This window comes from Notamacropus eugenii, chromosome 3 (assembly GCF_028372415.1).
Source record: "Notamacropus eugenii isolate mMacEug1 chromosome 3, mMacEug1.pri_v2, whole genome shotgun sequence".
In the NCBI taxonomy this organism is placed as follows: domain Eukaryota; kingdom Metazoa; phylum Chordata; class Mammalia; order Diprotodontia; family Macropodidae; genus Notamacropus; species Notamacropus eugenii.
This window is the reverse complement of record NC_092874.1, coordinates 232,640,107-232,656,769: the sequence shown is the minus strand read 5'-3', so window position 1 is coordinate 232,656,769 and position 16,663 is coordinate 232,640,107. Positions and strand designations below refer to the sequence as shown.

The 16,663-nt window shown below is 53.3% G+C and overlaps 1 protein-coding gene across 1 annotated transcript; it reads right to left on the bottom strand.

The window, feature by feature from the left end:
• Positions 1-4,719: 4,719 nt before the first annotated feature.
• On the bottom strand, positions 4,720-14,474 carry NXPH4 (neurexophilin 4). Its single transcript, XM_072655120.1, has 2 exons — positions 14,197-14,474; positions 4,720-5,719 (listed from the first exon to the last, which is right to left on the bottom strand). Exons 1-2 carry the CDS (start codon positions 14,251-14,253, stop codon positions 4,820-4,822), a joined length of 957 nt encoding a protein of 318 aa, XP_072511221.1. The 5' UTR covers positions 14,254-14,474; the 3' UTR covers positions 4,720-4,819.
• Between the last annotated feature and the right edge of the window lie 2,189 nt (positions 14,475-16,663).

Genomic DNA, 16,663 nt, shown 5'->3' with positions numbered 1-16,663 from the left:
CTGTCTGTGTCTGTCTCTCTCTCTCTTTCTGTTTCTCTCTGTCTCTGTTTGCCCCCCCTCCCCATGGGTTTAATGTTGATCTCTATACTGATAACTTCCGGATCTATATATTCAATATGATAGAGTGGATTAGGAGCTTTCCCTACTCATGAAATCATAGGTGTAGTCCCTAACAAATAGTACTGTAGGAGACTGGATTTGAGGTCAAGAAGACCTGGGTTCAGATCTCACCTCAGATCCTCATTAGCTGTGTGACCCTTTCCAAGTCTTGAATGTCTCTGTGTCTCTTTTTCTATAAAATGATGGAGCTGAACTAAGTGGCCTGTAAGACTCCTTCTGATTCTAAATCTGCCACCCTGACCTTATAATTAAGTCCTGCATCATCAGTTTCCTACCAGATATTTCAAATCGGATGTCCTTCGAACTGGGCATTTCTCAGACTGAACTCTTTCCCTCCAAACCTACTCCTTTTCTGAACTTTGCTGTTTCTGTTTAGGGTGCCACCATCTTCCCAGTCACTGAGATTTGCAATCTTTGTGTCAGCCTGAATTTAACACTCTCTCACCCCCTGTGATCACTCAGTTGCCAGATCTTATTTCAACCTCCATAACACTCTTTTCCCTCCTCTCTGCTCACACAGCCACTTCCCTACCATAGTTCCTCATCACTTCTTATCTAGACTAATGTAATAGCTTTTGAATTGGTCTTTCTGACTCAGATCTGTTCCTACTGTAATCCATTCTCTACAAAATTACTAAAGTGACTTTCCTAAATTCAGGCCTGATTATATCACTCCTGTACTCAACAAACTTCATTGGCTCCCTAGTACTTCTAAGAGCAAATGTAAATGTGTTTGATTGGCATTTAAAGTCCTTCACAATCTGGCTCCAAATGATCTTTTCAGCCTTATTACATATTACTCATTGCCATAAACATTGTGGTCCAGGCAAGGTAGAGCTCTCATATGATGATCCATCTATCAGCTCTGTACCTTTGCAATGACTATTCTTTCTCCTCACATCTATCCCTCCGAATCCCTAATTTCCTCCAAGTTTCAACTCATATACTACCTTCTCTAAGAAACTTTTCCTCATACCCCAGCTGCTAGTGTCTTTCCCTCCCAAGTTTCCTTTACATGCATCTTATATGTATCCATGTACTTGTTATCTTCCTCATCTAGACTGTGAGTTTCTAGACAACAGGGGCCATTCACACTTTTATCTGTCTCCCTAACATAGCGCTTGGCTTACAGTAAGTGTTTAATAAATGCTTGGTGATTCTCTCTTTTCACTACATCATGCTGCCTCCATTTCTTGCTAGACCTTAGCTTCCTCATCCATAAAATGATGGGGTCAGAACAGAGGATCTCTTAGGGTTTCTTTCAACTGTGACAGTCTATAGAACATCCCAACAGTAGACTAGATTGTTCAGGAAGTAATGAGCTCTCCATCACTGGAGATGTTCAAGCAAAGACTGAGCCACTTTTCAGGGATGTTGGAGAAGGATGCTGATGCTTCTGGTACCCAAGTAGACTAAATGATCCCTGAGGTCCCTTTCACTCCAGAATTCTGTGATTTTTCCAGCTCTGAAGTTCTGTGACCATCAAAGGTCCTGTGACCATCAAAGGTAGCCTGGAAACGGAAAAGACATAACAAAAGGACAATGTTGGGGCATGTAAAAAGGGAGTAGATAGAACAATCTCCTGCTTTGATTTTTTTTTTTTTAGAGGAGTTACTGGGGATAGGAGCCTTAGATGCGGTTCCTCTTCCCCCTCAGGTGAAAGTAATTCTTCCCTTCTCAAATTTCTCATAACTCTGTCTGGCTCTCCTTTGATCCTCCTATCACTTTGGGGCAGCTAGGTGGTGCAGTGGATACAGCACCAGTGCAGGAGTCAGGAGGACCTGAGTTCAAACCTCACCTCGGACACTTGACACTCACTGGTTGTGTGATCTTGGGCAAGTCACCTAAACCCGGTTGCCTCATCCTGGGTCATCTCCAGGCATCCTGAGGAATATCTGGTCACTGGATTCAGATGGCTCTGGAGGAGAAGTGAGGCTGGTGACCAGCACAGCCCTCCCTCAAAAACAGAAGTCAAGTGCAAGTCATGTCATCATTTCTCTGATGGCATGGTCTTCTTTGGCAAAAAAGGACGAACACCCAACCACACACACACATTCCTATCACTTTATGACTTGTATCATCCTTATTTGTATGTACCTGGCATCTACTCCTGTTAGACTAAGTTTCTAGAGGGCAGGGACTGTGTCATTTTTCAGCTTTGTATGGTCACCATTTAACACATAAGAGACTCTTCCCATGTCTCTGGGGTACTTTTTTGGTACCAGTTGGGGGAAGCCACTTCCCTTAGTCCCCTCCACATTCCTCATTCACCTTAAGTTGCCTCCTAAAAGGTAAATATGTACAGACAGGCCTTGAGTACATGAAACTGTCCCTGCTTTTTGGGAACCTATAAACAATATTTATAAAAACAACCGTTTTAATACAGATTTCCAAGAAAAGATGTTGATGTGGTAACAGTCCCTATCATTATCCTCAGGTTTAATCTCTATCTCTGTCCTCTATCTCTGTGTCTCTCTCTCTGTCTCTGTCTCTCCTCCATCTCCTGGTCCTTCACCTCTATGGCCATAAAGATACAGATCTCTCTGCCCTTCTCCTCTTCCTTCCCCACCCCCATACACTGGACTTGACCTTCAAAGCCCTCCAGCTAGGGAACCCAGTTCTGGATGCCTCCTTTATCTTGTCTCCCTGGAGTTTATGACTGCAATAGGTCCTTTCCTCACCAAGATGGGAGGGAATCTTATTTTGAATCGCATTTTAATGACTGTTTCAGTCCAGCTACCCTAATCTAGGGGACATTCCCTTCCTCTTCCTCACCCCAGTTATACCTGTCCCTAGGTGTTGAAGGCCTGGAGAGGAGGGGACTCTGTGTCTAAGCTTGTCTGCCTCCTCTGACAGGAGTTCCCCAGGGTACAGGGGGCTTTGGGCATTGGAGAGCTGTTAATGAAGCTGCTGCCAATTAACGCCTGGGCAGGGGTTAGAGGCAGATAAAATTAGCTACAGCTACAGAAGGAGAGAGAAGTCTAGGGTTGGGGGCTGGCAGTCGGGGGTGGCCAGGAGACTAGAGGTGGGGGATGGGGCGTGTAGTCCATATATACCAGGTACTTGCAGTATTTGCACATCGCCATCTCTTCCCCCCTCCAGCTTGGGGGCCCCATCTCCTCTACGTCTCCTTCTTCCCCAGGCTTCTTCCCTCATTTCTCCCACCCCTGCCGGTCTGCAAACTCAGCGCCCATGAAATTAAGGAAGTAAAAGTAAGATGGATGGCTCCAGATGCCATAAACACTATCAGCCCCTCCCTCCCCATGCTGCTCCCCCAGCTTGTATGTCTAGCTTAGGTGGGACAGCGCCTAATGGCTTGTCACCTCACCTCGTCTTCCTCATTCTACCTTCTGGACCCCAATCTCTTTCTTCCTCCTCTTCCTATTTGGCTCAACCCCGCCTACTCTCACTATTATCTATGTCCCCTCTCAGGTCTAACCTCCCTTTTCCCTACTGTAGTCAGTGTGTCCCCTCTGCAATGCGCCCTCTAGGGAACCATGCATCTCCCTGATCTTAGAGACATCCTTCAGTGTTTCTCAGGCAGCAGCAACACCCTCAGCCTTCTCTCTTTTCAGGGCTAGGTGTCCCTCCCCTCTCAAAGCTGATGTCAGGCTCCACCTTTTCTCTGTTACCACTTTCACCTCCACTTCATTTCCTCACTCCCAGAGTGGGGAAGGAAGTAGCCAAGTTGATTCTGGTGGCACCACCTTTCTCCCCAACTCCAGCCACCTCTGTAAAGGGCTCACACAAACTCATATTGGATTTGACTTTATTTTCTTCCCTTTTCATCTGACTTGGGGGGAGGGCATAGAAAAATAAGAAGCAGCAGGAGAGAGAGGCAGGATAGGGCTGGACACCACTGCCCTTTGAAGAAGGTAAGCAAGGGGCACAGTAGGACCAGGGACCTAGTAGCTCCCTCATCCTTCCAGCACTAATTATTCTTCTGCCCCATCTGGGGTCTTGGGTGGTCACAGTGAGGTGAATGGATATAATAAGGGAGCAGGCAGAATAACGGTGGGGGCTAGACGTTACAAGGGTAGGCCAGGTATTATATGTGGCCAGGTAATACTAGAAGAGAACTGGAGTATAAACATCTTGGGAGGGGTTGGAATTATATAGGGGGTTAGGTCAGAAGTTGTTGGGGGAAAGGTTGTTGACCAAAGTGAGTTCTTTGGAAGCTCTAAAACCTCAGGCAGAGGGAATAGAAGCACTCATTGAACTACCTCCCCTTTTCTTCTCCCCTGGCCCTGGGGGAATTTGAAGGTGGCTAGGAAGGAAGGGCTTGGGGTCTTCTGGGAAGGGAGGTGGACTGGAAGAGGACAAAGCTAAGGTGAGGTCCCTGGAATGCTGGGCAGCAACCCTTTTCTAATGTGGAAGGGAAAAATCTTAAGAGGGTGAAGGAAAGGAGAGGTAATATATAGGGAAGGAAGATAGGAAAGGACAGTAGTGTCCTTCATTTGGGACTCCCCTTTGCCCTTCCCCCTAAAATGAAAACCTCTCTTCCCTCACCCTTGCCCAGGTTGCTCCCAGGCCTCCCTGTCTCTGCTCTGCTGTTGTCCTCATCTGATGAGATCCCGGGGTAGAGGAAACGTGGGAATATAGGAGGTGTCTGGGATAAAGGGTTCCCTGACACCCTCATTTACAGGAGGATTAGATTTGAGGGAAGCTAAGGGCAGTAGTTGGGGAATAGGGGGAGGCGCTATCCGAAGTAGGGGTGCTCGCTCTGGAAGTTGTAGTCCGGGCACACCTTCTGCACCAGTTTGTAATCAAAGCTGAGGAAGGAGACGAAGATGCAGATGACTTTGAAGGGCTTGGCGCAGAGCCACGCGGCCTGGCTCTGAGTGTGCTCTGTGAAACACACCTGCGACGGGTCGTACAGACAAGGGCGGTGCTTCCGAGCTCGATTTGTCTTCTCATACTCCACGTGGCAATTGAAGGCCCGAGACTCCTTAGCCCCGGGGACCCCCAGTGCTCCTCCAAGGGGACCTGCGAGAGCGCCCCCTAAGGCACCTCCCAGAGTTCCCCCTGACGGCATCCCTAGTGATCCCCCCGAAGGCACCCCGAGGGGAGACCCTAGACCAGGTAGGGCGGCTCCCTCCAGGGCCAGGGTGGATTGTAGAGGGTGAGGAGACGGCCCGGTAAGCAGAACCCCCCCAAACTCTACAAGCTTTGACGGAGGCACTATACTAACGCTTAGGTTGCCCAGGCTGGAGGAATTGTGCCGGAAGTAAACGCTGAAAGTGCCATTGACGTGGTCCACGATCTTGCCAGTCACCAGCAGAGAGAACTTGAGGGTATGCACCCGGAAATAGAAGTCCCCCCAACCGAAGATCTTCTTTGCCCTGGCTGCTTTGACCGAAGGCTTCCTCTTGGTGCGTTGTGCTGGGGGTGCTAAGCCGGCCCCAGCCCCTCCAGGTCCCCCAGCCCCAGCCCCGGTGTAGTTAGTTGGCCAGGCCCAGTTCCAGGTGTCGGCTGCTCCGTAGCCTTCAGAGGAACGCGGGGCCGGAAAGAGGCGGCTTGGGGAGCTCGCTCCAGTCCCAGCAGGGCGTAGCTCCAGGTAACGCGGGGTCCGGGACACCGGGAGTTGTGCACTGGAGGCCTGAGGAGTGGGAGGGAACAGAGAGAGAGGAGAGAGAGAGAGGAAGAAGGGAGGAGGTGTTGGGAAGGTAAGCAGGATCTCCTACCCCAGCTCATGCACCTTTCTTCCCAGGTGGATCCCTTTTTCTGTGAACCGTCGGGGGAAAGAACCAAATCCTGTTAGCCTATCTTCCATGCGTCTTATGCCTCTGTTTCCTTTTCCTTTGAATTGTCTGCGGTCTTTCTGCCTCTCCTAAGTCAATCCCCAACCCCGCTCTAGCCCTGGACCAACCGTCCTCTTCATCCTCTTTCCACTTGGAAGAGAGAAGAGGACACCAGATTCTGAGTTTGTGTGGAGAAGGCTAAACAGGGCTGGAAGGACAGGAAGGTAGGGGGAAGCAAGGCCAGCCCCCTAGCACGGTCAGCTCCATCTGTGGCCCCCGTGTCTGCTCATTAATCGGGGGAGGGGGGCAGCAATCTATCAAAATCTGGAGGTAGTCTCAGGGGACAGGGGCAGGAAACTGCGACTCAGCAACTCAGGGCTGAGCCAGATGGGGCTGAGCCAAAGCCGACCCCGGCGCGGGGTGGGAGCGGGGAAGCAGAGTCAGGCATCGAGCCGGCTCTCCCCCAGCCCTCTGAGGCTTCCCACCGTATTTTCTTTCCCCGTCAGAGGGGGGCGCTACGGAGCCAGATCTAGCAGCTGGCTGCAGGGATTGCTCGGAAAGTTGTCCTGGGGAGGGGTTTGTGGCAGAGCAGTTGTAGACTGAGAGGACCGAATCCCTACTCCGGTTATGCCCCAAATAAGATCCTCACAGCCAACTCCAGTTGGACCGGGCAGGTGTGGGGAGTCTCTTGCCCCAAGGGACTTGCAGGGAAATAGGGAGGGGGGCAGTTGTGAGGGTCCTGCTCCTGCCCCACTCCCGCGCCCGCTACCTAGCTGGCTCCCCCGCCTCCCTCTCTCCTGCCTGTCTCTCGGTGTCTCAGGTGGCAGCCGATCCGGTGAGACAGCGCTGGCACGAGTACAAGATGGATCGAGAGGCGGGAGCGGCCGGGCCAGGCCCGGGCCATCAATTATCCCGGGGGCGGAGGCGGGGGGGTGGGATGGGGGTGGGGGGCGCGGGAGAAGAGGGTGCAGGGAATGAAGGAGACGAGGAGAGAGTGAAGAAATATGGAGATGCTGGGAAGCTGGGGGAGAGGGAGAGAGAAAGGGAACCGTGCGTGCGTGCGTGTGTGTGTGTGTATGTGTGTGCGTGTCTACACTGGGTGGTGGTGAGAATCCAACAGTGTGTACTTCCTCCGTGTGTGAAGCACTAAGGGGCGTGAGTGCATACACTCGAAGGGTCTGTATATATAGTGCGTGTGTACGTGGTGTATACATTGTCCTTGTGCACTCAAGGTGTTCCGGGAGTGTGTACACACCATGTGTGAACTTGCTGTGTGTTCGTATACGTTGTGTGCGTACACATTGTGTACACACCAGTGCGGGGCCGAAGGCCCCAGGAGCCTCAGTGTGGGGGGTGGGGAGCCACAGATGAGCCGGAATCTCCGTCTAGCCGCCGCCGCCGCTGCCGCCTCAGTCCCCGCAGCGCTGCGATCCCGGGTTATTAATGCCTCCGCCTGCTCATCATACATATTTATCGCCCCCCCTCCCATCCCCCAGCCCTGCCCAGGTGAGGGGGGCGAGGGGCGATGAGAGCATGAGAGACTGAGCACTGGGCGAGGGAACGAAAAACAGGGAAAGACAAGGCTGAGATGGGGAGCAGAGGAACTGAGCCTCTTGATCTGGGGGTGGGAACGAGGGAAGACGGGGGAACTAAGACTCTTGGACTGCAGGTGTATGATTGGGAAAGCCTATAAGCCATTTGGTCTACGGAATAAGGTTGAGGGAGATGAGCCCCTCGAGCCGGGAAAGTAGGGGTGAGTGAGCAAGGGAGTGTTGAGTTGCTGGGAAAGAGGAGCGACAAAGAAAGGCCAGCCCCGAACTGTGCCCCACGCCTTTGCCCTGCAGAGAAGAAACCAAGCGTCCCCTCACTCCCACTCCCCTGTTGTCCACACAGTAGATGAGAAATCCAGACTGCAGGAGGTACAGCGATTGAAGATTCCTGCGTCGGGTCGGACTAGTTCTCTTTTCTAGGACGATCTCAGCTACATTTTTTCCCCGTCCCCATTCCTAGCCCTTCCTAGTTTCCCTCCCCCTGACCCTTGCCCCTTTCGGGTTTCCAGGCATACCATGCTACCCACTTCCAATCCAGGTCCTAGTTCCTTTCTGGTACTGGCCTAAAGTCTTCCCTCCCCTGGCTGGGAGGAAGACCAGCTAGGAAGGAACCCAGGCAGTTTCAGCCAATTCCCCAGAGATCAGCTCAGCTGAAATGGGGGAGGGACTGGGAACTGTGGGATCCGGAGACAGCTGCAAGGGGGTGTCGGAAAGTCGCTTGTCCATCCTTCCTTCCCCACCCCGGGTGTCTGATCCCAGACAAATTGCTGTCTCGCCTTCTCTGATCCCTGCAAATCCCATGGCTTTGGTCCTCTTCCCCCCTCCCTATTCACTGCAGGAGTCTGGAAGAGATGAAAGGAAAGTGTGCCTATGTGTGTGCGCGAGTGCCCTGGCCGACCTTGGATGGGGGGGAGGGGTAGTGACCTGGGCGGAAGAAGGGGTTTATCTACCGAGAAAAGGAACTGCGAAATGGGAACAGGAGAGAAAATAATGAAATAAAATCTTTTTCTTCTTGGTCTTTAAGTCCCTTTCTCTATTTCTCCCTCCCACACACACTTTTATCTCTGACTCCGGGTCAGTGTCTGTCTCTCTTTCTCTCTGACTTTATCCCTGTTCCCCATCCCTCTCTCTGGACCCTCTTGTCACCTCTTTTTTTGTTTCTGCCTCTGATTCTTTCAGGGTGTCTCCATCTCTCAGTCTCTTTATACTGATGTTTTTGCCTGTCTTAGAGAGGGGTTGAGGGAGACACAGGTTGATCCAAGTAGACAAAACATGGTATGCCCGGATTCCGGAAGCTTCTGGTGATCCCTTTGGGCCTACTCAGCTTTCTGATGAGGACTAGGGCTCCCTTCGCAGGGCGAAATGGGGACGGGGCAGTTTGTTCAGAAGTGTGTAAGTGGGGGAGGCAAGTGGGGGACTGGAGAAGGGGGCGAACATTCTCCGAGGCTTCGGTTTAATTAAGCTAATTGGGCGCGGTGACATTTGCAGAGGGGAGAGGCGAGCGTGGTTGACAGCGCGGGGTTGGGGAAGGGGGGAGAGAGAAAGGGAAAGGGAAAAGAACCTTGTCTTTACGAGAGTCTGCCAGTCTTGGGTCGGAGGGGGCGGGGTGGGGAGCTGTCTTAGAAGCTGAAGCGGTACACTGAGGTGGTACTGGATGGAGGGGGCCAGCGGGGTTCTTCATTTCACCTCCTTTGGCCCCCGTGTGTGACCAGTTGAGTGCAAGGGGGAAAGGAGTTACACAGAAGCGTTAGGAAGGCATATTGATTAGGAAAGTAGAGGAATGAGGGAGGCCGCGGGAATGAGAAAGCTTGAGGGGAGCCAGGGCATTGGAGATGGGGGAGCACCACCAAATACTCCCCCCCTCCCCCACTAGTCTCTCTTCACCACTGAAGGAGAGTGAAGAGAATGCAGAGAGGAGAGAACGTTGGGAGGGTGGCTTAAGAACTCTGATTTTGACGTCCCTCCGAGTCAAAGGGGCAAATGGATGGGTCTTGGGGTCCGTTTTCTAACTATTAACCTCGAACTCTCCACAGTTCTTTGTAAATGGGCACACAGCTAGTCCAGGGGCAAAGTCTGGAAATGGGAAAAGTAGACTTATTTGCGAAAAGGTGATAGTAGGAATTAGGGCCTTTGGAGAACTCAGTGCCCCCCCAGCCGCATTGCAGGGATCCCCCCCCCCCCTTCTGCCCTTAGGCGCGATCAGCTGAGAGGCGCTGGGACAGTAGCCGTCCCACAGTTGGTCGCTTTGGTATCTGAGGGCAGTGGTTTAGGGACTAGGGTTGGCCTCAGTTCAGCCAGGAGGAAGGAGGCTGAAGCTATGAGCACACACACACCGTTCCACATCCTCTAGGGCACTGCCAAGACAGGACAATCGGGACAACTGGTGTCACTGTCAGAGTGTTATGTGCTGTTGGAGGTAGGGGTGTTCTGAAGGAAGAATCTCATTCTAGTCACAAAGGGCGGGCTGGGAGGGTTAGGTGGGCTGTTCCCCAGGGCTGCGAAAGGAAAAAGAAGGGGTCACGAATCACAGTGTGGGTGGAGGAGAAAATAGGGTCCGACCTCAGCGCCTCTACTTTTGCCAGAAGCTCCAGAGGAGAAGGCTCTCCTACTCCTTTTCCTGAGGCTCTCCCCACCTACGGCGCCTAGCCCGGCCTGTATCCCCTTCCACTGGGCGACCTTCCTCCTTAGCCTCCAGAGCCGAACTGTGATCGGAGGTGGACGGTGAAGGTGGTCCCAGATCGCTAATCCATTACCCCATCCTGCTAAGCCCGGGTAGAAGGCATAGGCTTGTAAAGCTTTTCAGAGGTCATGATTCTTGCCTCCTTGTGACCTTGGGAGAGGCCTGGGGTAGGGGTAGAAGGAAGGGCACAAGGCTGCAGAGCTGAAAGGTCTTCTCTGAGCGTCTACCCCCTTTTCCCTTCCCCCCAACCCGTCTCCCGGGCCGCAGCGCAGGGCTCACTGCTATCTGAATTTTGATTTTATTTTATATTTTATTTCCTTGCTTGCCGGAGCGGGTGCCCCCCGGGAGCGGTCCGCCCCCCCCGCCCCTACCCCCCCAGCCCCGCGCCTCACTTTATTATTGCAATAAATGTGTCTATAAAGGCGCCGGCTCCGGGGCCCTGGGCTGAGGGGGGGCGGGGGGCAGGGATGTAATTTCCCGAAGCAGGAGCCGGAGGCCGGCGAGGCGGGGTGGGGGTGGGGGAGGAAAGTGTTGGGGGGAGGAAGAAAGGAGGGAACTGGAGAAGGGAGAAAGGACTCATCAATTTCCACAGCCCTTGATCACACTCTCCCCCACAAGCAAACCCTCTTAAGACGCTGCCACCCTCTGCTCCCTGTTATCCCGCTCTTTTCCCTCGCTTTCTCTTCTTTCGCTTGCCACTTCTTTCTGTCCCCATGATATGTAGCTTTCTCTCTCTGCCCCCTCTATTCTGCTGTCCCTCATTATCGTTATTTTGTTATTCAGCTCTCTCCCGACTCCCTCACCTCCTTATTTCAGCTACCCCCCTTCCTTTCCCGGTGAGAAGACGCGATGTTTTCCCCTCAGAAGCTCTGGTGGCAGGACGGCTACTGAAGCCAGCGGCTGCCCATCTTTCTTCCCTCCCCGCCGACCTGGCCCCAGCTGCGGCCCCAGATTACCCCAAATCCCTGTGCGCTGCTCCCTTCTCGAGGCCCGGCTACGCGTGTCTAAGTGGCCAAGCCAGAGATTAGGAGGGGACCGAGAGGGCTGGAAGAAAGCGGGAAGCTGGGACACTGGGGTGGGGGGCTCGTCTCCTTGTAGCCTGGCCTCCGGGGTTCTGTCCGAAAGCGCCTCCTTCCCACTTCCATCCCACTCTATGCTCCCGAGGCTGGGGTGTCCCAGCAAGCCTCCACTCCTTCGCACTAGCAGCTAATTAGTAATTAGTGATTAGTGATTAGTTAGTATTGATCCTGCCCCGCCCCATTTCCTTGCGGGTGGTCTTGTTCCTGGGGCAGCTTCATTTGCACAGGGAAGGAAACAGAGATGTTCAGAGACCGAGGGAGAGAGACACATAGAGATAGAAAAAGGCAGAAAAAAAATAACCTAGGCTGAGATACCAAATATATTTAGAGAAATAGAAAGCGAGAGAGTAAGGAAAACAAACAGATTCTGAGAGAGATAGAAGGGGGAGGAGGAAACCATGAGACAGTAACTGCAAAGATAGGTGGTTAGAGAAATGGATAGCAGAAAGAAAAAGATGGATAAGGAGAAATAGATAAGAAAGAGATAAAGGAGGGGTGTGAGATGGATGGAAAAAAAAGCTGGGTTAGAGACAGGAGATAAGGGGGAGAGGAGAATGAAGAAAAGAACAGGAAAGATAAGGGGGAAGGTTGGGGTTTAATAGGCCAAGGGAGGCAGATTGATAGGGTGTTTTTGTGGGTGTTTAGGGGTGCACACTCCCCAGACAGTTCATCCCTGCTCTCCTGGCAATGATCTCTTCTTCACCCCCCCCCCCCCAAAATCCAACCCAAGGGCATTTAGGCATGGATACACACTCTGACACATATCTGGCAACTACCCAGGCTCATATATACTCTAAACACAAGCTAGCTCACACCACAGACCCATACTTACAGACATAGATACCCCCCCCACACACACACACTCACACCCACACCAATTCAGATACACTTACAGATATAGATGCACTCAGATACACAGGTACACACGGAGATAAATATACTTGGACATAGATACACACACATCTTCAGACACATAAGTACATACATTCAGATGTATGGATACACACAGATTCACCGGTGCGCAGTGCACACAATCATTTTCACTCTCACTCTCCCTAAGTCTCTGCCAGATGTTTCATTTCCCTTCAGGGGGGAAGGAAATTAAACCAGCTTGGTCAACTGGGGGAGTTTGGTGAAGGGAGAAAAGAGTTGGGGGTGGTGGAGGGGAAGGCAAAAAAGGGGTGAAGGGCTGATCAGCTTCTGGGACCAGGAAATCCAGAGCCCTAGTTAGGAGTCCCCATCACTCCCTGTTGAACCTGAGTTCCAGCCAGGTGGGCTTGTTTGTCAGAGGTTCACAATCCTTATGGTTTCAGTGGGGGCCCAGGCAACCCAAAAGCCATTCCCTGATTCTCTGAACCTGGGAGTTGGACCTGGTAAGATGAAGCCTGAGGATGGTGCTGGGGGTAATCTCCCACCGCCTCTTTGCTCTATTTACTTGCCCCTTTTCCTCCTGGAATCTGTGATTGGGGTGGGGGGGGAGAGAGAAAAAGGGGATAACTAAGGCAACATTAGAAATTTAACTCATCCCCTAGTCACTTTTCAGCCTGTTCCCCCCAAGGTCAAACAGAGAGTCTGAGGAAGAGCCTGGGGTTTTGGATACATATCAGACCTGGTGCTGGGCTGGCTGAAAGAAGCCACTAGGATGAGAGGGATCATAAGAATTGGGGTGATGAGCTCCCCTCACTCCCATGACCAGCCCAGACTCTGCTCCCCAATAGGTTAAACACCTTGAGAGAAATTCTAGTCTTCCCCTAAGGAACATTCCTCCCTTTATGTTTCTTACCTAACATGAGGCCATCCACAGCTGTGTGGAGGGCTGAAGCTGCTAGAAGGGAAGGACCAAACTGGGGCAAAAGGGGCTGCAGCTCCACTCCCGCTCCAACCCTAACCCTCAGTTAGGCAGTGTAGAGGGGATTCAGAATATTCCTCAAATAACCAGCTGTAGACACACACATATGCATTTACACACAGGCACACACAGATACATAAACATTTGTGCAGAAATACACAAATATACACACTTCTGTACCAAGAATCATATACAAACATACACATTCACATACAAATGCACACGTACATTTACACCCTGCCTCTACAGGCCTTGGGGACTTAGAAACACTTCTGTTCACAAACACACACAAGTGCAGTGGCACACAAATGCACTTTTAGACACGCTCAACACAAGGACATATGCTCACACGTGTGCTCACACTCAGGGGCTAAGGGCTTCATCAGAGAGGTGGGAGGACAGGCTTCTGTAATTGACTGGCAGGGGACATGTTGCTCCCTCCCCCCTCCCAAGGCAGGGAAATGGAAGGGGAATCTCTTCAGTCAACCTGTGAGGTTGTGTGCCAGTGTAAAATTGTGTGTGAGCTTGTAAGCATATGACGCTGTGTGTACTTGACATTGTGTATGTGTTGAGTGTGTGTGTATGTGTATACAGATAAGGGTATATATACACAGTCATACAACACATATAAAATGTGCAGGAAAGAGGAATAGGAGAAATGGACAAGGCGAGACACAGCGAGACCGAAGGGAGAGGGAGAGCGACAGAAAGGATACCCAGAGACAGGGAGAAATTGACACTGTCTCTGTCTCACTCACCGTTGTCTCTCACACATTCGAGTTGTGACTCTGACACGCTCCCTTCGCCCTTTTCTGGAGGAGCACTTGGGGCCTGACCCTTCTCCCTTGCCCCCACCTACACAAACTTGTTCTGGAGAAAGCGCGGGTCCAGGGGTACCGGGGTGTCTTTTTGTCAGCCCGCCACCCACATTACCCCACTCCCCTAGGCTCCCAGATGCCGCGCAAAGTTAGATCCCGCCGGGATGGGGGATGGGGGTAAAGGGGACCGGCGCGGCGCAGAGGAATCTCCCCTCGCCCCTGCCAGTTCTAACCCGTGGACCCAGGAGTCCGAGACAACCCCCTGACGCTTAGCATTCCCCGGGGCCCTGGAGGTCCAGACTCCTGGGTCCCCAGCCCTTTTCCCCGCCCCCTCCTCCCAGAGCCCCCGCCCCCCCTACCTTCCGCAGGAACCAGGGACTGAGGAGCAGGGCCAGCCATCCAGGGAACAGCCGCATCTTCCCGGGGCTCAGGGGTGGGGAGCAAGGGCTGGGGAGGGGTAGGCAGGCACCACAGGGGGATAGTCCCCAGCTGTGGGCGCCGGGGACGAGAAGGAAGACAGGGAAGGAAAGGAAAAGAGGAGAGGAGCTGAGCGGTGGACCTGGGGAACTGAGCGCAGGAGAGAGAAGGAAAGAGATTGGGGGGAGAACGGGGTGGGGGGGGAGAGGGCGGGGGAGAAAGTTCAGTCTGGCACCCGGGCGGGGGGGGCGGGACTCTGGGTCCCACCAATCCCGGGCCGCGCCCTCCACACCCCACCTCCCCCTCCCCGCAGAACGCGGAGGGGGGGGGGTAACGAGAGAAGGTGACTTTCACCCCTCCTCTGTCTGGAAGCCACGCCCCAAGGCCACTAGTGAAGGACCACGCCCCCTCCCAATAGGACCACGCCCCCTTGTCTGGGGTCCTAGCTGCTAGGGCAGGAGCTGTTGACCCCTTATACTTCTTTTCCTTGAAAGAAGGAAGGAGTGAAGTCTAGGGTGCCTAGGTGCTAGAGAGTTGGGGTTATGGGACTGATTTTGAGGATGCTGAAACAGTAGGCTTAGAGGACAGGGCACATTTTGGTGTTTGGGAAGGGGGTGAGCTTCTAGAGGGAGTTGTGTCTCATTGCGCGGGAGGCAGAAGGCCTTGGGAAAACATAGAAGACGGGCACTCAAGGCTCAGATCAGGTACCCTAGATGAGCTGGGGGCATGGAGCCCGGACGTGGTTGTCATTCGAGGGGTGATTAAGGGAACTTTAGGAGGGAGGGGACCAAAACTGAGGCTGACCAGTGACAAGATGGGCAGCGTGGTGACTGGAAGTGTCCTCAGAGAGCCTGGAGCTGAACTGAGGAGGGCTGGGGGAGAGGGATGGGTCAGGGAGTCAGGACATGAGGAGAGGAACTGGGAGATGAGGGTGGGCAAAGCCTTTTAAAGGTATGTGTATGTGTACGTGTAGGAGGAGTAGTGGAACTGAGACTGAGAGGGAAGGTTGGGGTGCTACAAACTAGAAGGATTAGGAGGGGGAAGGGAGAGATCTGGAGGAGGATAGGCCTAGCCCTCGGGGGCAGAACTGGCGGGCGAGGGGTTCGGCCCTGCCCGAGCCGTTTGTCAGTTCTATTGACAAACGTGACGGGGTTTCCGCCCGTGATCAATGATTCTCATCTCCTGGCCGAATGAGCCACCGGGCCCTCATCCATCCCCGTCAGCGCCACAGCCGCCGCCGCCGCCTGAGGCCCCCCTCCCACCAGCCCGGGGCCGGTCCCACAGCTGTCCCATGGCTTCCCCCGACGCATACCCTTCACTGCCTCTTGGTTCCTTCCCTTTCCAAGATCTGCCCCCATCCCACCCCAGTCCCGGAGTTGCAGGACCCGACTGCACAATGGGGTCTCCGATTTCTGATTCCACTCCACGCAGACCTCTAGAGCCCCCAGTTCCTAATCCATGACCCCCAGACATCCTCTAGTTTTCCCAAAGTCAGTTGCAGGCTTCCTGCGCCCCTGCCTTCTGACCAGAGCAGGAGGTCCCCAGGCCCCAGTGCTGTTCCCCCATACCAGATCTCCCTAATTGTTTGGGAAATCCTCCCTCAAGTCTAACCCCCACCCTCCTAGTACGATCTCAGCCTATCCTCCACTTCCTTCTGCTTTATCAGCCGTCTGACTCTCCCTGTCTGTTTCTCTGGCCCCGGCTGTCTCCCCCTCCCCCGACCCAGTCTTTCTCTTCTCTGCCCGCGGTGTCGCCAGCTGTCAGTTGTTGCTACGCACTGAGGCTGAGGTATGACCGAGACCGAGACAGCGACAGACAGAGACAAACAGAGAGGAGCGTAGACAGAGACGGACACCCGAGACCAAGAGAATCAGAGCCTAAGCACAGGCACCTATGGTGTCTGTCTGCCTAGTATAGGTAGGCAGGCAGAGAAAAAAAAACAGAAAAACACAGTCAGCTTGGGGAGAGAAAGAAAAGAGGAGAGAGACTGAATACACAGGTCTGCACCTGCACTGGAGGGGGCGGCTCAAGTTGGGCTGGTCGGGAGGACCCGAGGCCCTAGGTCACACGGGGCGTCTGGTTCACAGTCCTGGGCATCCAGGCGACCGCCCCTGAGGGTTTGTAGGAACGCAGGAGGGCTCCAGTTGACCGCTAGGGGCAGTCTCTGGAGGAGGAAAGTCATGCCATCCATTCCCCTGCCTTCACGCCGCCCACCCACCCAGAAAAGGCTCCCATCTCTCTGGAATTGCGCTTTCTCCAGGGAAACCCAGGCTCCTGAGGCTTTCCTCCAGTCCAGAGCGCTAGCCCAGGGCTATCCTCCTTTGCTTGGGCTCCAGTCCTAGCGGTTACTCCTTTTCTCACCTTCTCTCCCTGCTCTTTCCTGTCCTTCGCCTTTCTCCGGCCTGGGGA